The following is a 22812-nucleotide window of genomic DNA, read 5'->3' on the forward strand; positions in this document are numbered from 1 at the left end:
AACCATTTGATAAGTTGCAAGTTGATTTCTAATACAAATATAGAGAAAATTTATATTTATAGACTGCGCCACTCTATATCTGGATTAGTTCAAGAATTGAAGATAAATCAATCCTCAACTATCTCTCCTTAATATATATACTGGCCGAGTATATTTAACTTAATTCGCCCGCCTTGGTTCGAATATTTTATGAATGGTGCAGTAAAAGAAATTCAGGCAAAATACAACTTTAGATAAACAAAAACAAACATTTAATTTTAAAATCACAAATTATACACTTAAGATCAAAATACTAAATAAGTTATTATAAACACTTCAGCCTTTCTGATAATAAAGTCATGCAAACTCAGACAATGGTAATTCTGTTATCTGTAATACAGTCCTTTTAGCTATTTAATAAAGTTCCTTAATGATCATTCACATCAATATCTCATAGTTCTTTAAGCTTTAAATACAATAAAAATTTCAGTAACACCTCTTTACAAACAAACACTTTTAATTTTACACTTCAGTTAATTCTCCGCAACTGGTGCTGTGTGTCCTTGAAAGGTCGGCCCTGAAATTAAATCTCAACTCAAGTAATCGCTAGTCTATCTGTATCACTTAGCTATCTTCCGTAGCTTTATTTGTTATTCTGAAACTTTTATAAGCTAACCGCTTCTCGACTAGTAGACTTTATTTAGCTGCTTGAGTGACTTGCCGGCTCGCTATTATCGCACTGTGATTTTCGAATGCCGAATGCTCCGCTTCCAACCTAATGCCAATCCCTCTCTAATCTCTAATGCTCTCTCCTTTTTTACCAGCGTTCCTCACTTTTTATATGCGTTTTTCCCGCCTAAATTGTTCTCGAGATCACTTTAACTCTTTTCAATAAACCTTACGTGGTGTTCCAAAACGTGCTCGCTCACTTACATACGTTTCCATGACAACAAAACAAAATATAATAAAATTCAGCTATTGCATAATGTTAAACTTTCACAAACAGGAATAAATAAAGAATATTTATATTTCAATTAATGCGCAGTTAAATTATCAAATACAAGTTCTTATAATATTAACATAATAATAATTAAAATAGCTTAATGATATTTAATACAGTCTTATCACTATTAATACATATATCTTTGATTAAATAATTAGATATTAGACAAAATTAAAGTAGTTATATGAATATTAAATTGTAAAATAAGTTGTTTACATTAAATATTATTTACAAGTATAGCCTTTGTGATGGAAGATCATGTTGGATTCTGAAGCAAATAATAATTACTCTAATCTCTACATAATCAGAATCCAACACTATTAATCCAACAATATTACATTAGTTTTGTTTTACTGAAGTTGATTTTCATATCATATTTCTTACTTGTTTGATGCAGCTCGGTCAGGATATTTTCTAATTTTTCTTGGCTGTCTGTAGTGATAACTATGTTGTCAGCATACTTTAAATGTGTTATATTTCTTCCATTTACAGTTATGCCTTCACACATCTGTAGTCCTTTGTCTACTAATTCTTTTAGGTACAGGTTGAATAAGTATGTGACAATGGGCTTTGCACAACTCCTTTTTTAATTGATCTATTTGATCTGTTTCTATGTTTTTGCATTTAACTATTGCATGTTTCTGAATAGCAATTCTTGATACAATTTAATAGGCATTTGTTGAACCCTCTGTTTTCTAGAAATTTAATGAATTTGCTTCTGTTTATTGAGTCAAAAGCTGTTTGAAGTCAATAAAATAACAGTAGAGTTTTTTTTTTATTTTTGTCTCTCATAAGATCTGCTAATCTGTTTAATGTAAAAATTGCATCTATTGCGCTTTTCCTATTTCTAAATCCCATTTGCTCTTCTTTCATCTGTTCTTCATAGGAATGTTGAAGAACCCTGATGAATATTTTATAGCAGTGGCTTAGAAGAGCGATAGGTATACAGTTAGTGTATGATCTGATATCTCCTTTTTTGTGAATGGGTATGATCTGGCCTGTTCTCCACTCTGTTGGTAAATTTCCTTTCTTTAGTATTTTGTTGAACAGTTGCTTTAGGTAATTTATTATGCTTTCTCTCCCTTTTGCAGAAGCTATTTTTGAATGTTGTCTATGCCTGGTGCTTTATTATTTTGCATTTGTTTGATTGCTCTATGTATTTCTTCATTTAATATGTCTTTTGTATTAGAAGTTTCTTCTGGGTTGAAGACATATTGATCTATGTTTTCTTCAGCTGCGAAGGGTTCTTTAAAATGATTAGTCCATATTTCTTTTATTGTTTCACTGCTATATGTTGTGGTTCCATCTTTTTGCAATATTGAAAACTGGGTTGGGTGAGTATGTTCTAGTTATCTTTTTAATTTTATTTCTGAAATCATAAATGGTCTTGGAGTCATATGTTTTGTATGCTACTTCACACATTCCTGCTTTTTCTTCTAAGTATGATTTTTGCTAAATTTGCATTTATTGTCTATTTATTTTTTCAAATTTCTGCATAATATTCTATTTTCTTCATTATCTTCTTTTCAGAGGTTAGTTTTGGATATTCTTTTTTTTCTTCCATAAGTCCAAAATTTTGGTGTAAGCCATTCTTTATTTACTCTTGTCTGGTAGCCCAGACATTTGTTGCTGTTTCTTTAATAATTTCTTTACCATTTTTCCCAAGACTCCGAGACTGTATCTAAAGCAAGATTATTGAATTTTTCTTTCAATGTTCTCTGATAGTTAGATCTGGTCAAGCTATCATTAAGTTTTTTGATATCTATCATCTTTTGTTTTTCGTGGTTTATTCTCTTTCTTTCAAAACTGATTTTTAGTTTGGCTGATAGTAGTTCATGGTCTGTATCCATGTCAATTTTTTGTTAATGTTTTGACATTTTGGAATGAATGTTTTCCATTTCTTATTAAAGAATATATTGTCTATACAGTTTTTGATTTCATTATTTGGTGATGTCCAGGTGTATTTGTGTTGTGGCCTGTGGTAGAAAAAGGTATTTGTGATTAACAGTTGATTTATTTTGCAAAAATTAATCAGGTCCTCTCCTCTCTCTAGGACCAAATTTTCCCATTACTTCTGCTTTATCTTCAGAGTACTGACTGATCTTTGCATTAAAATCTCCCATAATAATCAGGATATCTCTTGAACTTGTTCACACCTGATTTCTTCTTGCAGTTTTTCAAGAAATTGACTATATTCCTCCTCTTCATGTGATTGGTCTGGGACATAAACTTCTATTATTTTTATATATATATTCCTTTTTCTTTTGCTTTGAATCTTACTGAGATGATTCTAGAGGAAATTGGCCTTACATCAACTATTGAATTTATTTTTTAGCATAGCAGTAATCATTAAAAAATTATTACTGCTATGCCTTCTCTTTCCTTCCTGAGTAAAATATGCTAGTTTTTTTATGTCGATTTTTCTCTCACCTGTCCAGTGGGTCTCTGTGGAAATTATCTTAAGATATATAACAGGATTTTATGAAATATCACACCCTATTGACTAAGACAGATAAACATGAACTGACAGCTAATACATGCATTTTGCATGCTACTTCAAAATAGTTTTCATTACAGTTAATATGAAGTAAATTATTAACATGCCAAATAGTCTGGTCTTTTGAGAATCTTGAAATATATATTTTTTTTCTTCTTTTGAGTTCAACAGAATCACTGAAAAGTTGAGGCACTCAAACTCTATTATTAATAAAAATTTACATGAAACAAAAATGTGGAGGTCATTTCAATAATTATTTCTCTTCATTCCTTATAAGTTACTATTTTGGAGTATAATTATTATAGGAATTCCTATATTATTAAAAAATAATAATAATAACAATAACGCAAGTTATATAACTTGTGTTATTATTATTATTTTTTTTTTCCCTGTAGCAAAAAATTCAGTACACTAATTATATTGATATATCAATCTTTAATGACATTTAAAAAAAAGTTACCTCAGTAAAGCTGAAAAATAGCCCAATACCTCCACTTATTTTCAAGGCATCATTCATTACACCAATTAATACACTCCAACATAAAGGACAAACACAGTTCTCTTTAGGTATGTTTGGAGAACAGCAAGAAATTATCTGAAAAAAAAAAATCAGTAAGTGAAAAGGATGCAAGTAATTTATACAAGTTTGAGGACAGTTAGAATTTCTAAATATTAGCCTCATGTTTCGAATTTTTTTTTTTTTTAATAATACCATTAAAATAATGTTAACTTTTTTCCCCATCCATAATACAGTAGTATTATGTAGGGTAGGGAATAGTACAGATTGGTGTCATTAGATCAGAAAAATTGTAGGCAGGATCTGTATTATCAAGTCCCCCCCCCCACCCACCCCCAAAAAAATAATAACTTGTTAACAAGATGCTTGTCCAAAAAAAGTATCTTGTTAACATCAAATTAACATGCTTATCAGAATCTTAGGGAAGAATGATTGGAGGTCATTAACTAATGTCATAAACTGTACAGTCAGTTGTATGAAAGAGAAATATAATATATTATTATCACACAGACCATAAGATGGCAATTGCCGAGAAGAAGCTTGTGATGCCAGACCCTCCAAACTTTTTCATGTGCCCAGCAGTAGGTGATGCAGGCCAACAGATTTGCTGTGAATTTTAATTGGTGAAATCGATATTATGGTCATTCATTAGTTGACAGTTCTCCAGATAGAATAGGGTTGGAGATAAAAAGAAAAAAAATGTGTGTATGGGAGAAATCACTGTTTGCCATCCAATAGGTTAGTAGTTGGCAAACACTGATTTCTTCCATACACACATTTTTTTTTTTTTTTTGAATTGCTGTATGTGGACTTGCTTCCATGCTGTTGGAGTAGTAGATGCCACCTGAGTATAATATAGTGTACAAATGATAAAGAACAAGTGTTAGTTCAGGAGCATATCTCTTGAGTGCAACTGGTGGGATTCCATCAGGACTGACCTTTTTAGCATCCAGGTTGTTCAAGATTCTTTTGATGTATTCCAGACAGAAAGCTACATGAGGAATACAATGTGATGTTCCAGATAAAGGAGATGATTTGTTTATATTTATATAGGAGATGAGAAAAATGAAGCCAGAAAATCAGCCTTATCTTTGGATGATTTTGCAATTTGCAATAGTTTTTCTATATTTAGCCCTATCAAAGTCAGACAGCTATTTTAATTGTGGATTTGCTAGTACTGTAGGCTTCAGTATAGGTCATGTCACTCCAAATAAGCACTTTTTTTTTTTTGTCTTGGACTGCCCTGGAACACTTTACTTGAATGGACATGGAAATTTTGAGAAGAGTGATGAATGAAAACTTCCATTCCAACATTGGTAATTTCTGTAACAAGATCAGAATAAGTATTTGAATCTGAAAAAAGTAGTCTGACTGGCACTGATGTAATGTCAAAACTACAGAAGGTTGTGAATGGCTGAGAGGAGGACATTCCACCAGAGATGAAACTTGTATGAGATTGTGATTCTGAATTACTAAAAGGAGCAGTCATCTCAACAATGTACCTAGAAGGAGAATTATTTAAGAAAAGATCCAGGGTGTGGGATGCGTGGAGAGGATTGTCAGGGATTCTGTTGAGAGATGAATGATTTGTTTTAAATCATTTGCTTACAGCAAATATTTCTGCTTCTCTTCCAGCTTGGTCAGTGAAATTTGAAAAAGGGAATTGTAGAGATTAAAGTGGCCAAGGAAGATGACTTTTCTGTTAGGGAATTTGGATATTATAGGAAGGAAACCAAGCTTCATAGATAGGAAGTTAAAGGGATCAGAACGATTTTCAAAATTGGAGGAAATGATAGAATAGAAGAAGGAAAGATTAAGATTAGGCATCCTCTTGGCAAGGAATGTCAGATAACACAAAAGCAGGATGATGATCTACCACACTGAGACAGAAGAAATCATAAACTACACCCCCATTAGTTTGGACACGTAAGATAGGCTGTAGTGGCTGTGACAAAAATCTGATGTTCACTCAAAAACAAGCGATCAGGTCTAAATGTCTGCATGATGATCTACATTATTCATGTTGGTGTTGATACTATGAATATTAGTAAAGTGAATGCTGAAGAATTTTTTGGTTTAAGATTTTTTTAACTGTTTAAATTTGAGAAATTTTCTGTGAATTTTTTTTTTTTTAAATTTAACTACAGTAATGCTACAATTATTTACGTTTACTTTCATGTTGGCTGAGCATGCTTTGCCTTGCCACATTTCATGTGGCAAGGCAAAGCATGCTCACCCAACAAAAAACTTCCCTGTTCTTTTTTTATTCAAAACACTATTTCATCCTGCTCGACTTACAATACTCCATAAATTCCAAATGTGACTAGCCTTAAAAGACTGGAGAAGCATTTAAACCTGAATGTGTCCAAAGAGCTGTGCAAAAAGGAGGTTGCAGTGTCATGTTTTGGGGCCGTATTTCAAATACTGGAATTGGCCCATTCATTGAGATGTCCAATTGCATGAAATCCATGGATTAACTGACACTTTTAAATAATGAAGTATTGCCATTTGTCCAGTTTTTGGAACAAGAAGGATACATAGTGGCTCCTGAGTTTCAAGATAATAACTCTCATATCCATTGAACTAGAACTGTGCTGGATTGGTTTGCAGAACACAAGAAAGATGTTCCACATCTCAATTCTCTAGCCAATTCACCCAATCTGAATATTATCTAAAAAATCTGGGATATGTTAGAAATGGCCATAAAGAAGAAACATCAACACCTTACAAATTTGGCAGAATTAAGGGATCTTTTAAGTATAGAGTGGAATAAACTTGACACATGTGATAATGAGTCATATTGACAGAGGCCAAAAGAAATCCAAGTTATAATTAAAGCAGGTGGTGATATATATATAACTCCATATTATTATTATTACATGACACCTCCAGGGAGTCCAAAGACTCATTGAGGGAGTACATCTACTCTACAACTCTTCGTCTCTACCACTCAATCCACCAACTACAGTGAACTTCATCATCTATGCCAATGCCATCTACTGACCACCTAGTATTTTCACAGACAATCACAAACATCCATACCTGTGTGGGATTTGAACCCGCAGTCTTTTGGCTGGAGAGCGGATACGCTAACCACTTGGCCAAACCAGGCTAGCAATACAAATACTAGAAATATTAGGAATTATTGTATCAGGCTTGTAGAATTTTGCACACCAAATTTGTGTTAATGTAAATTTATGCAGTCTTTGCTCATTTTTTGCATAGCTCGTCAACTTTCTTTACTATTAAGCAGTATTATTATTATTGCTCACATATCTCCATGGAATCTGATGACTTATTGCAGGTGATCCACTCTAACTCTGTTCACATTATACCTATCAAGCTTCTTCTTCACCTTTGTAGACTGTTGAGGCACTATAAAGGTGGCAGTCCTAACATGCTCTCTCCAGGTGTTCCTGTCTTGGGAGCTCCTTAACAAGGTGGAGAACATAAAATATTAAAAAATTAAACTGGTGGAGAAAATAAAATATTAAGGAATAAAATGAAGCCTTTGGCTCTTCATATATTTAGTAATTAAGGAATAAAGTTTTCATTCCATAATTTGTTTGCCCAGTGTGCTTAGGTTCAATGATGGGTTCAAAGAAAGAAAAAAAAAATTAAAATTAAAATAATGTAAGTAAAATAGAACAGTAGAATATATGTAAAATATAAGTGCGAAATGAGTGATCATTACGGAAGATTTTAACTATACTAGCATAAATTGGACAGAGGAAGCAGCAAACAGTGATAAGGGAAAGAAACTACTGGAATTTGTGAGAGATAAATATCTCAGGTAACATGTAGTAGAAGGAACATGAGAATCTAGAGTCTTAGATCTGGACCTTGCATCAGAATAGCTCATTGTAACTGAGATATCAATCTCGCTCTCAATTGGTGAGAGTAACATTGTAGTATTGAAATGGAGCCTAAAATGACATTGGAAGATTCAAGGAGAAAGGAATTTATGTGGAATTAAAAAGCAAGCAACTATAATAATCTTAGAAATCAATTTGGGACAGTCAGAGCTGCCCCTAGGAATTTATTCGCCCTGTGCAGTAGCATATTTTGCCACCTTTTCCCCCTTATTTTTTGTATATAGTTTATGCTAATTTTGCTGCCCCTCAAAAAACTTGTCACCCTGTGCAAATGCACATCTTGCACTGAAGGTAGAGCCAGCCCTGGAGGACAGTTCCATGGATGGCAAATTTGCAAGGGAGGGATATCAACAGTACATGGGATAGTGGAGAAATATTTATAATGGCAATGAAAAATAGAATTCCTCAACTGAAAAAGATATAATGATTTGGTGTAAAGCAGGTGACTAATGAAATGAAACAGGAATTGTAGATGAAAAAGAGATTGTGTAAAAAGTATAAAGAAAGGTGAAGAGCAGTTGCATGAAGAATATGAGACCTGGGCCAGGAAAGTAACTAGTATAGTAAGAAACACAAAAATGAAATACAAGAAATGCAAGAAAAGACTAGAAATGCAATCCAAGGTTAAACATAAGAAATTGTTTCATTATGTGGCCAGCAGGCAGAGAAATGATTGTTGTTATTATTATTATTATTCAGGAAAACACAAAGTCCATCATACCACTCCTTCAAATCACTGACCGTTCTTGCTCTCACCACTCTCTCAGGCTATGCATTTCACGGTACAACCACCCTGCATGCAAAGACCAATCCTCACCCTATTGCTCACAGCTTCCTTTCAAAACTTCCAGGGATGGACCTTGCCATCATTCTTTCCTGCTGTTCTACCAAGCAAAAGAACTCCCTAATGTTCACCCTGTAACTGCCTCTCAACAATTTAAAAGTCTCAATTATATCACCTCTCCTTCTATTCAACACTCTGCAGTCCAAATTCCCTCAGCCTATCCTCATAACTGACATTGTACAGTCCTGAATCTAAGCGTGGTCTGATCAGGGTCTTATACAACAGAATGATAACTCTTTTATCTCTGCAGGTCAGCGTCCTTCTCAGAATTGCAGCAATCATCTGGGTTACTTTCACAACCTTTGCAACATGCTCCCTGAATTTCAGTTTTCTATCAATCATTACCCCCAGATTTCATGTCTCCCCTATTTCCTCCAGTACTGCTCCTCCAATCAAGTATGCAGACTCCCATCGATGTATCCCAAACTTCAGGACTTTACATTTTGCTGCATTAAAACAGCACCCTATTTCATTTGCCCATCTGTCTAGTTTATTCAAATCCTCTTGCAGGGCTGCCACATTTGCACTATTACTGATAACCCTTTCCAGCTTCACATCATCTGCAAACAACTGAATATCCTCTTGCAATCCATTTGCAATGTCAATGATATAAAGGCTGAACAATACAGGTCCCAGTACTGTGTGCCCTGTGGAACCCCACTTGTAACCTTCTGCTTCCTTGATATTCCCAACCATACACATCTTTCTGATACCTATCAGACAGCCAATCCTAAATCCAGTTGACTAACCAGACATTTAAACCCATGTGCTGTACTTTAAATATCAGCTTATCATGTGGCACCCTGCCAAATGCCTTTGCAAAATCCAAAAAAAAAAAAAAAAAAAAGTCAGTCTTTCCCTCATCAACTGCTCTTGTCACTTTATTATAAAAGGCAATCATATTACTGAAGCGTGAGTGCCCCTTAACAAATTCATGTTAAGGGGCACTCACGCTTTTTATTAAAATACTTCTATTATAATATATAAATACGAATATTAAAATTATCAAAATAATTTTAATATTCTAGAAATTTCTTCATTATTAAACAATTACCAGAATGTAAAAAATATTAAATAAATATCACTGAGAAATCAATTAGTGATTAATATCTCTACTTGCTAATTTTCAAAAAAATACCTAAAATGTAAGCATATTTATTATTCAAAACATTTGAAATATCAAATTCTGTAATAAAAAAAAGTCAGTTTTGGACTATTCGCCTTAAAAATAATAGGGGTTAAAAAATAAGTTTAAGGGAAAATTTCAGTAATTATTATTTATTTTGGTGGACAACTTTTAACGCTCTTCTTATTTTAAAGTCTAACCAAGTATGTTAACCCCCAGATGTCGGAAAAAAAAGCCAAGGAAGTTATCTGGACACAAAACAGTAAAAGGCAATTGCAACGAGTACAACTGGAACATAAATTGTCTGGATCGCTGAATAAATTTTTAACTTCAGGACCACTTAAAAAACGAAGAACAGAATGTTCTGACGAAGCAAATACTCCGTGTAGCTCTACTACAGAAAAAGAGAGGACACAGGATAACTATGAAGAAACAAATGTTATATGCGAAAATTAAACTGGCCTGTCTACAGAAGTAGCAGCAGAAGAAATATTGGATTCCGATTCAGCGAAACATGAAACTTCAAATTTTACTTTAAATTTTAATGTTAATGATCCAGGTACTTGCCCGAATCATATAACTACCAAAGTTAGAGATTGTTTAGTTGAGCATTGCCTGTGTCAATTAGTTAAAGAATTTCCCAAATATGAATCTGGCAGCAAATTTTCCATTTCATACTATTATCCAACTTTAGCAAATGGAGAAAACCTTTTACAAAGTTATTTAGTTTATTCAGAATCGCAAAATTCAGTTTTTTGTTATTATTGCAAAATACTTGGTAGTCAAAATTTCCAACTTACTAACAAATACGATTGTAATGATTGGCAACATTTGAGTCATATACTAAAAATACACGAGACAAGGTCCGCACACATTAAAAACGGTTCAAAAACGTTCTGAAAATGATAACGGCAATTTTTTAAAGTTAGTAGAAACTGTCGCTAAATTTGATTCGATAATGGCAGAACACTTGCATCGCATCCAAACATCACAAAAACAGAACACTGATCATCATTTAGGTGATAAAACACAAAATGAAATCATCCGTATAATTTCTGAAGCTATAAAACAAAAAATTTTAGAAATAATTAAAGAGGCGAAATATTATTCATTAATTCTTGACACTACTCCAGATATAAGCCACACAGAACAATTATCTATTGTTATTACAATATTGTTATTGTTATTATTATTGTTATATATTGTTAATCAAAATAAAGATACAAATATAGCAGATTTTCATAAACATTTTTTGGGTTTTCAATCTGTAGAAGATACCACTGGGCAAGGACTATTTCAATTTATAAAAAATTATTTAAAATGACTGAATATTAACATTTCAGATTTATGCGGCCAAGCTTATGATAACAGTTCAAATTTGGGAGGCAAACATAACAGACTGCATGAAAAAATCTTTGAAATAAATTTAAGGGCTTTTTTTATTCCGTGTGCTGCTCATTCATTAAATTTGGTAGTTAATGATGAAGCTAAGATATCCTGTGAAACTGTAAACTTTTTTTGGGGTAATACATACAGGAATTATATAATTATTTTTCAATATCTGTGAAGCATTGGGCTATATTAAAAAAACATATTCGTGTTTTAAATTTGAAACCACTTTCTGCTACTATGTGGGAAAGTAGAGTAGAAGCAATAAAGCCACTTAAAAATAATATCAAGGAAATTTACCAGGCTCTTTTTGATATTAGATGATGAAACTAAAGATATTGATTCTAGAGTTCAGGCAGACAACTTAATTTCAAAGATTTATTCGTTTAAATTTATTTGCTCTGTTCACGTTTGGTACAAAATCTTAAGTCTTGCAAATGTTGCAAGCAAAATAATGCAGAATCCGACATTTGATATAGGAAAAATTACAGAAAAACTTGATTATGTCATAGAAGAATTAAATACTTGCCGAACAGACCAATATTTTGAAAATATTAAGAGAACTGCAAAAGAAGTAGCAACCGATCTTAATATTGATCCCATTTTTTCAGACATTCGCAAAAGAACAAAAACAAAAATGTTTGGTTACGAAGCATCAGATGAGACAACGCATAATCTTAAACAAAATTTTTAAATATATTTTTTCTTCGCGATTTTAGACACAACAATAACTTCAGTCACGGAAAGATTCACTTTTAAAACAACATAGCGAGGACTTTAAAGTTATAAGAGACATTAGCAAATTAAAAGATTGAAGAAATGAAGATTTAATGAAACATTGTAAAGATTTGCACTTAAAATTGAGCGACAATCAAGATTCCAACAATCGTGATATTGACGGTATGACTTTATTTGAGGAATTAAAAACTTTGCAATGTTTTATTAAAAAAAGAGTCGGCTCCTCATATACGAAAATAAATTAACCAACATGTTTCCGAATACTGCGATTGTGATGAGTATTTATTTAATATTACCAATATCGGTAGCATCAGGAGAAAGAAGTTTTTCAAAACTGAAACTAATAAAAAATTATTTGGGGTCAACAATATCTGGAGACCGTCTAATGGATTTATCAATTATATCGATTGAAAATATTATGCATTTTTGAAAATTATGGAGACAACTACCGTGTTTGAATATAACTAAAATCTACATTCGATGTTTCGATCTTTATGTCAAGGTCATCTTCTGGAACATACAACTAAACACAGAAAACAAGCTACACTACAATCAAACTGGTTTGTTAAAGATACTGACCAACCACTACAACAATTGTTGGCTTGACCTCTGGTGAAGAAAAAAAAAAAAAAAAAAAAAAAAAAAAAATTACACATCAACGCAGAGTCCTATTATTAGTGTTATCTGTTGGTTGCTTGCAGAAATACATTGGGTGCAACAAGTATCTATCTATATACATATATTAACATCATGATTATACTTGTACATTCCAGCCAGTTGGTATGGAATGGTTTCTAATACTAGCTGAAGATTGGCTAGAGTCCTGACTTATGCTGGATCTTATATATTAGGTAGGCTGAATGTGTGCCATCCAGATCCTTGGAATTTTCATGCCATCTTTGTTGTTGATATTTGGGTGGTTTATCAGGATTTTGCAGGCTTCCTTAAATTTCCTTTCATACCAGGTTTTTGTGTGGTGTAAAGAGCGGGTGCTTTTCCAGTTGATTTGGTGTAAGGTGTTGAACACATGGTCTGAGAGGCCTGCTTCATCATAATGGTTATATTTAATGTGTCTAATGTGTTCTTTCTTGCGTATAGGGATTGTCCGTCCTGTTTCACCAATGTATGGTAAGTTACAGGTGCAGCGGATGCAATAGACTACAGGATGTGCTAATCGGAGGAGAGGATCCTTAGAGGAGTTGAATATGGTTTTAAGTTTAGTGGGTGGTTTAAAGGTTGCATTGAGATTATAATGTTGTAGGATTCTGTTGATTTTTTCCAATAACCCTTTAATGTATGGGATGGCTATGGTTTTATCTATAGCCATCCCATAATCTAGATTTGTTTCTGTTGTTGTTTTATGGAGTATTTTATTAATAGTATATTTGTTATATTTTGTTATAGACTTGTTGGTTAGAGCAAATTGTTGTAGCTCTGTTTTTAAGGGTGTTAATGACTCCATATTTTTGTGATGGGTAGTGGTATGAAGTAGCATGTATGTAATGGCCAGTGTGCGTCGGTTTTCGGTAGACTGTGAAGGATAGACTGCCTGAAGGAAGACATGTGAGTAGTGTGTCTAGGAACAGGAGCAAATTTTGATTTTCAATTTCGATGGTAAATTGTATACGTTCATGTTGTTTGTTCAGGTGGCTAAGGAATGTGTTTAGCATTTGTCGCCCGTGCGACCAGATCGCGAACACGTCGTCAATGAATCTAAGGATTCTGTTGATTTTTTCCAATAACCCTTTAATGTATGGGATGGCTATAGTTCTAAGCCAGACTGTCGGTCTTAGCGTATATATAAAAAACCTACCAACACAGGAAGATTTCTTAATGCGACTTCACACCACCACCATCCTTCGCAAAAAATAGGTCTAATAAAAACCCTGAGGGACAGAGCTTATATTTCCAGCACAGAAAAACAGAGAAATGAAGAATTGGAATATTTAACAAAAATCCTCAAAAAAAATGGTTATGAACCCACGACTATCAAAAAAATCTTCCACACACCTCCTACAAGCATCCCACAGAAACAAGATTTCAAAAACGGTATCACGCTTCCATATATCAAGAATGTTACAGACAAGATGGCTAAATTACTAAACAAACATAACATCAAAGTAGCCTTTCTGCCACTGGAAAAAATTTCAAGATTTCTATATCCCCCGAATTCTCTACATCATCCTTTAAAAAAACCAGGTGTTTATAAAATTTATTGTTCTTGTGGCATCTGCTACGTAGGACAGACAGGAAGATTTGGGGAAATACACATGAACGAACACCAAAAGGATGTACAAAACAGAAGAGAACACAAATCAGGTCTAGCTTTCCGTACCACTTCCACCTGCCACAATGTACTCTGACAGAAAACAAACATGTCTTATATAGAAAAAACTGTTACGTAAGGAAATTTAAAGAAGCTGCAAACATGCTTAGAATTCCAACAGAATGCAATAAAAACCAAGGCTTAATTCTACAGCAAGTTTGGTCAACTTTGATAAAAAATATACCTCAGTCAGACCTTGGACATTATGATCGTGAACAACAGAATGTGGCATCATCCAGCATTGTTTAAACTTAGCACTGCTTTGAATCTACATTCTGATTTTTTAATTTTGTAAACAGTCAGACAGCTACAACTGTATAGTATTAACTATTATTTTCTCTTTTTTGTTGTTTTAACTTTCAGTTACCTTTTACCCCTGAAGATGTAAGTCAAACGACTAATGAAACCTGTCGGGTTTTATTTCTTTATTGTGCTTTTAACTTAATAAAAAAAATAATAAAAAAATAATAAAAAAAAAAGTGGTCCAATTACCGGATTATGCCTTATGAGTATTTTTATTTATTTCACATGATGATACAATGGTTGTGAGCCCCTTTTACAGGGAGGTACAACACTATCTCAATTCCATACCCCATTTTATCTGTATTGGGACCGGCGTAGCTGACACATCAGACCTATGGCTGGGAGGGACCATTTCTTAAGTATTCCTGACTGTAATCCGTGTGTGTGTTCACGGGACTGGTTTGCCTGTTGTTGAGGACAAAAAAAAAAAATTTTCTGGGTGAAAAAATCCCCTACATCTGTATGAGACCAGCTAACTCACCTTTTGTCAAAAGAAACCAGATATCACATCACAGACAGGAACTGAACCCAGGTCTTTCTGACCAAAGGGCTTTATCCATGCTGACTGAGCTATGGAGGCATATAAGATGGACCTCCTGTGAGTCGGGTCTTAGGAGTCCACGGACATCCAGAATAATAATAAAATTAAAAAAAAAAAAATGCTAAAAATGCACATATTTAAAGTAGTTTCCTTTTCTTTTAAAGTGCTTCATAGTATTTTGAAGTAATTTTGTACATCTGTTTGAAGAAGTCAAAACAATAGTTTCTTATCATACTAGCTCTCAATTTTTCATGGTAATGTTACTCTATTACCATAATGTGCTGCTAGTATTGTTCAACTTGCTTATCACTCATGTGCAAAGTGTTTTCAGAAAAGATGAGCGACATCTTGGTCTCACCATTTATGGTTATAAATTGCTTAGATGAATAATTTTCCACTCTATTATTACTCTTCAACAACAACATCTCTGAATAATTTTCATACTTCTATTGCAATGATTGAACAAAGCTCTATAAAAGTGGTTTAAGCTGTGAGAAGTAATTTTACTACTTCCTGAAAGAAACTACTGAATTGATTTGCAGACACACACAAAAATGATAAGTGTGTAGACAGAAATGATTTGTGAGGAGGTGCAGACCATATTTTTTGATATCAGAAAAAAGATCCAAGTTACACATTTAAAGCTAGTTATGGTTGGTTTAGGAATTTTTAAGAATAGAATTGGAGAGCATAACTATATGACATTTCAGGATATAATACACTGAAAGACCTGATGATAATGATGATGCCTTAAGAGACTTCTAAATGAAACCACTCTTTATCTGTTAGTCATTCCAAGAACCTGAGAGCACTGAAGAATGTGATTTAATCTCGACTACTTAGTGAGTTTAACTTTTTCGCTGCTAAACTTGAGTTATCTCAAGCTCTTTAAAAATGACATCCTTCCTAAGCTCAAGTATTCTCGAGCCCAGAATACTGGTTGAAAGATCCTCTCAGTGCAACCCCACAATAATATATACATGTACTCATAAGCCAAAATATGAATACCCAGCCTGTTTCTGACTGGTAGTATCCTGGTATAAGGATTGTTTTCATGGATATCACTTGGTGTCCACTCATCCCATTGAAAATCGTTGCCATATGTGGTGACAATGCGGCCTAATAGATCTGAACTCTTCTAGCAAGACAATACCCATGTCACAAAGTTCACACTGTACAAGTATGGTGTGCTCTGTGTGTGCTCCCCTGGTCACATAATTCTCCTGATTAGATTCCCATTGAACATCTGTAGAATAATATATAATGCAGCATCTGCAGGATGATGTCAATGCTTCATTCAATTGATGATCTCTGGGATATTATTCTCTCTAGTTGGTCCAGAATACCTCAGAACACCTTCTGTGGTCTAGTGGAGCCAGTGCAAAGATGGGTGCAAGCAGATATCTCAGCCAAAGGAGGCCTAACATACTACTACTACATAGGTGGTCATAAAGTTTCAGATCATGAGCATATGTCTTGAGACATCTGTTGTTTTTGCATTTGTTACATTTGTGAAATTAGCTTCAAGGCAAAATATTGTACAAACTGATAGCTTTAATTAATCACATCAGAAAAGATTCCTATGAAGTGTTTGTCCTCTTTGAAAATATTGGCACAGACAGATCACAGTTTAGTATTATGGTTGTCTATTCTTCATTGAGTTCATCTCATTAAAAAGAATATATTTTGGCATAAAAAAAAAGCTTTTGTGTTGTGAGACTGTGAGGCAGGTTATAATATCAGCTGACTTGACTGTATACACTGGTGCAATAAAGATAGTTCCAAAAGGTGAATTAAAGTTTCCAGGACAGTAGCACAGACAATTGATGGTGAACTATTTGTTGAACTTTTTTCATCCCCTGCAATGAAAAAAGTTTAAGGCTTATGCAACATTCAACAGATCTTATGTATGAAATGCTAAACATCACACACACAGTTTTCCATCCACAAGCATAGTTGGAAAACTGGCATTTAAGTCCTCTCCTTTATGATTAATTGCTTAAAACAAAACCAATGCATGTTGGACAATTAACAAAAGCTAAAAAGGAGATGCCAGATTTCAGAGAAATTAAAAAAGGGATAGGTGGAGGCAAAACATACTGATAATGTGATGGCTATCAGGCGAGTTGACATGTGGAAAGTGTGCATGCTAATTGCACTTAAAATTGCATGAAACCATTAGGAAACAGAGAGAGAGAGAGGCAGCTGAATAATGAAGCCTCACTGTGATATGGAAACATCTGACAGTTCATACATAAGAACTGTCAGATGTGGAGTTCCACATGGTTCAAATTTTCAAGATTGATCTGGTGAATGTTGCATAAGATTTTTTTTCACTTCAGGGGGGATGAAAAAAGTTCTAAATTTTCAGACGATGTAAAATGTACAATGAAAAAAACAGGTAAAAACAACACATGCATATTGAGAAAGTTTCAAAATTTCCATATGCTAAACATCAGCCATTAAAATGGGATATTCATTGCCTCATTACACCTGCTCACCCACAAAATATCAGGTATTGATATGCAGGTTCAAACACCTCATTTGAAGGCATGAAAGAAATATTGCAGTGCCCTAACGTATATTGTTGTTTTCAAAATATTATACAATGGTTAAATTTTGAAAGGATGGTGGAGGTGCTTCAGAATGGTTAGTTTTGTTATAAATACTGACCAAGATTTCAACAAAAATTATTTATGTGTCACAATTGTGGTTAACCCTCTTTTGAAAGCAAATAGCCTAGTTTTGCATGTAATTTTTTAAGAAAAGAGGTCAGCAAGGAGGGAATGGCTTGTTTCTATTATCTTAGCAGTGAAAATGTAAGAGTAGTAACAGAAAGATGTGGGTGAAGTGGGAAAATTTTCAAGATTGATTTGCAAATTATTTTATACCAAAATAGGACAATAATAATAATAATTTGGAATGGGAAAATATTGGATAGGGCAAAATTGAGCAATATTGGATGTAGATAAGGCATACACTGTCTCTCTCTCTTTTTTTTTTTTTTGGATTTTTCCAAGAGGGTGACACATGACAAGTTGATTTTTAAGTTACAACATATGGGTTTTGATATCAAGTTAGTGAAATGGATTTGTGATTGGCTCTCTAGATATCGAAGAGTTGAGGGAGCAGAATCAGGGAGTAGGAAGGTTACAAGTGGAGTTCCACAGGGTTCAGTCCTGGGACCATTGCTGTGCAATCTTTATGTCAATGATATTGTCACAGGACTACAGAGAGATGTTCAGTTATTTGCAGATCATGTGAAGCTTGTGGGTTTATTAGTAATAAACCTCAAGTTAGTGTTGATGTTTTGGCTCTTCAAGAGTATTTGAATAAGCTGGAAGGCTAGGCAAAGGAATATGGATGTCAGTTTAATGTAAGTAAATGTAACATTTTAAAATTTGGGATCCACAGAAGGGATGCTTCATACTCAGTTGGTGGAGTTATACTGGAAGAAGTGGAGGAAGCAAGAAATCGTGGGGTGATTGCAGATAGAGATTTAAAAGTTCTGAGACATATTGCAAAGGTTGTGAAGACATCTCAGTGAATTGTGGCAACGTTGAGGAGAACATTGACCAGGAGAGATAAAAGTGTGCTGGTCCTGTTGTATAAAGCTTTGATAAGACCACATCTGGATTTCAGTACTTAGATCTGGACACTGGGAGTTGAAGCAGATGAAGTAACTTTGGAGAGAGTACAGAGACAGATAACAAAAATGACATCAGGACTGTACAATGTTCATTACAGGGTAGACTGAGGGCATGCAGATTGCAGAGTTTGGTGAATAGAAGACATTTGAGCTGTTAAATGGTTATTATCATATAACACTGAGGAGATTTTCACATGGTTTAACAAGGGAAAGGAACAAGGACAAGAGGCCATTTCTGGAAGTTGCAAAAGGAGGTGGTGAGTAAAAGGGTAAGAAATAAAAAAACATGTGAGTTTTCCCATAAATAATATCCATAAGAAATAAGTTTTTGCAAGGAGAGTGATAGGAGCAGGGAATGCATTGCCTGAGAAGGTGGTGAATGTGCAGACTGTGGGTGGTGACTACATCAGGTCAAGAAAATAATAATATTTTCAGACTAATTAGACCTTGGGTATTTCCAAAAACACAAAAGTGAAATCATTGCTTCTGAATGCCATTTCATTCACAATCAATGAATCAGCATGTTATCAGAAACTCTATGATAACATACCAAAAGCTCATGTTTCTGATAATGTTTTGTGGTGACCAACAGAGAAGGCAATATATAAAATTAGTGCAATACATGGCAAGTCAGAAATCGCTGTTGGCAGCACTAAAAAAATTTATTATTCTAAATTATGCCCAATTCTTAATGGTTGGAAAAACCAAACAACAATTATTATTATTATTATTCAGGCCTCCATGGAGTCAAAAGACTCATCATGGGAGGTCCTTCTAAAGAACATAAAGTCTGTCAAGACTCATCGAGGGGAGGCGCCCCCTAAAAAAAACACAAAGTCTATCATACCACTCTTTAAACTCATTGACCGTTCTCGCTCTCACCAACAAAAAGAAAGTCTACCTTGAAGCAAATCTCATTACCAAGATAATATCAGAAGATGCAGAACTTGTCTAGTCTCATTCTGAAGACTTATTTGAAGAAAAATCCTCGACTTTGCCAAAGGAGTGGAACAATATGTATATACAGAAACTACAAAAGAACAAGTTGCAAAATATGAAGGAAGACTGTTGATGTGCACACAAAATGAAGTTCTTGTTTAGGAATTGATTTCCATACTGAGTCACATGCATTTATCCTGAATGAGATAACAAAAATGAAAGAGACAAAAACTAATTCTTTAAGAATTCACTCACTATTTTTAATAATGGATGATTTACTCATCCTCCTCATCTTCAAAGGAAGGTCAAAAATCTATCCCTTTCCATATCAGGCATTCAAATTTTTTTATTGTTTGTCACGCTCTGATGTCGATATTGGGGAAGTTCTCATTCTCCATTCAAAATTAATGTTTGCAACTGATCCTCAAGCAACAAAACTACTCTGAGAATTTCATCCAATAAAACTGACTTTCTTGTATACAGCACGTCCATCACCTGTTTCACTGAAGGTTCAAGCACTATGCATTGAAACTGTCGAAGAAAACATTTTTTTCATTGAAAGTTTAGTTTTTAATGCAATGAATAGTTGTGTTTATTTTCTGATGTATCTTTGATGAACTTTTGATAAACTTCCACTTCACCAACATCTAGTCATCATCATCACGAACCATGGGCTTGTAAAAATATAAAGAGATTTTTATTCAGAGGATATTATCATAATATTAATCCTACCAGCTGCAGCATTGTTTAAATATAGAATTTTTAATTCTTCTTTTTTTTTATATTAATCCTGTCATAGAGATGATCTCTGTTCAACAATTATTATTTTTTATTTCCGAGTGTACCTATATATGCACAAGAGTTCACTCCGATTGGTGCAATGGCTCTTTTTTACTATTGCTTTCAGAATCCAAAAAAATCACTGACTCACTACCAAAATACAAAATAAACACATTTAATAAAACAAAAACAATATATATATATATACTTCAAACAATATTACATAACTAACTACAAATTTAATTGGATCCAAGGCCTTTTTAAAAATAAACTAACACTTAAGACTAGACTAAACACTTTGTTTTCACAATGACAAAATGTTCATAGCCAGTTTCTCTCTATGTCAAGGCCCTTTTCCAAAGATATATGACTTTATTCTTCATTTTCACAGGATCCTTTCTCATCACTCATGTAGCACAGATTAATTCTTCTTAATTCTTCCTAACTCAATTCTGTCTCTTTTTAAAAAAAGTAGAAATAATTCCTGGAATTATCCCTGGAAGTTACGAAAGGAAACTGTGAGAAAGAGGGTGAGGAGTGGTTTCTTTGCATGGGGGGGTGGTTGAACCATGGAATGCATTGAGTGATGAGAGCGAGAACAGACAATGCATTTAAGGAGTGGTATGATAGACTTTGTGTTTCCTAGGAGGGACCTCCCTTGATGAGTCTTGATAGCCTTGTGTTTCTTAGAAAGGACCTCCCATGATGAGTCTTTTGACTCCATGAAGGCCTGAATAATAATAATAATAATAGTCAGATCTGGCGTCCTTAAGACAGATGAAACTTCCTAATCAGAGTATTCTCGAACATTCCTTTAGAACATAAATAGCAATTTCTTCTTTTATTCACTAATGCTTATTGACAGTCTTAACTCTTCAACTTTAAAAAATTCACAGTTCTACGATTCTCTTTTCAGAATCTACTACTAATCTTCCAATTAGCATTTCCTCGAATATTCCTTTTGAAACATCTATAGCAATATTTTCTTTTATTTATCAATGCTTATTCCACTTTGAAACTTCATAGTTCCAAGATTCCTTTTTCGGAATATACTATTGATTTTCCTCTGACATAAAAAAAACTCAAATTCCTCTGAATCTAAATATCTGCCGGCCAAGGTAGCATTCTAAAAAAAATAAGAATGCTACCCTGTTTATACCGTTACTCTGATCTCGAACGCTGTTCTTGTCAGCTGTCAATCACACATCAAACTTCTCGACGAGCATGCATACTCCATGAAAGTGGCAAACGAGAAACTAAATATAATGGCTGACACATTGTCTCCGTTAGCGACAAGAGAATGTCTTCATTAAAGACAACTTAATATTTTAAACTACAATAAAATTGTTTAAAGTAACACAACTATTCAAATCTGGTAAGTACATCAATTTTTTTTTTTATAACTTCTTTACATTTCATTTTGACAAAACAATTTCAATAACGGGCACATCGCAAGCGATGACAATGAGTGTTATGAAACCAAATTTAATAAACATACTAACATAAACAATACGTAAAAATATTCAGAATTTCAAAAATTATGAGAACATAACCATACTTATAAGCTGACAGAAAAAGATAATCGGATTGAATCTATGGGAAACGACCCTGCAATGGAAAAGGGAAAACGAAAATGGAAACGACAAAATATAATACACATAGCAAACTGGAATGTAAGAGGAATAGCATATAAAGAAATAGAATTAGACCAGGTATTAAATGAAAGAAATTTTAAAATAGCAGTAATCACTGAAACAAAAAAGAAATTAAAAGGAACAATGAGAACTGAAAATTTTAATGTGATATACAGTGGAGTCGACAGAGACCAAAGAGCACAAGCAGGAGTCATGATTTGGATTCATAACTCCCTTTCAAAACAGTTAAAACATTATAAATTATGGAATGAAAGAATAATAGAAGCTAGAATAAAAATAGATAGAGGCTATTTAACAATAATTGGTTTATATGCCCCAGAAGAAGGAAGAGAACAGGATAATATTGATTTTTATAATCAGCTACAAAACATATATAATAAAATAAATAAAAATGATTACATAATTTTAACAGGAAACTTAAATGCAAGAATTGGAAACACGAAAATTAATAATAATATAGGAACACACTCTAAACAGAAATGGTAAAAAATTGATTGACTTTGTAGTTTATAATAACCTAAAAATAATGAATTCCTTCTATAAACATAAAGACATACATAAATATACTTGGGCAGCAAGAGGATGGAAATCAATATTAGATTACTTCATATTAAATGAAAAGACATCAAAATTTTCACTAGATGTTAGAGT

The 22812-nt window shown here is 33.5% G+C and overlaps 1 protein-coding gene across 4 annotated transcripts in view; it reads right to left on the reverse strand.

Annotated features, from left to right (window-relative positions):
* The window catches only part of Tsp97E (Tetraspanin 97E), a 223328-nt gene that overhangs the window by 39262 nt on the left and 161254 nt on the right, over nucleotides 1–22812 (reverse strand). For all 4 annotated transcript variants that reach the window (XM_090400031.1, XM_090400028.1, XM_090400030.1 and 1 more), the window contains exon 5: nucleotides 3940–4074. In XM_090400031.1, the coding sequence (XP_090256157.1) occupies nucleotides 3940–4074 (135 nt within the window). The remainder of the gene's footprint in view (nucleotides 1–3939; nucleotides 4075–22812) is intronic.

This window comes from Typopeltis vanoorti, chromosome 11, assembly GCF_054136105.1.
Source record: "Typopeltis vanoorti isolate ZY-2024b chromosome 11, IOZ_Tvanoo_1.0, whole genome shotgun sequence".
Taxonomy (NCBI): Eukaryota; Metazoa; Arthropoda; class Arachnida; order Uropygi; family Thelyphonidae; genus Typopeltis; species Typopeltis vanoorti.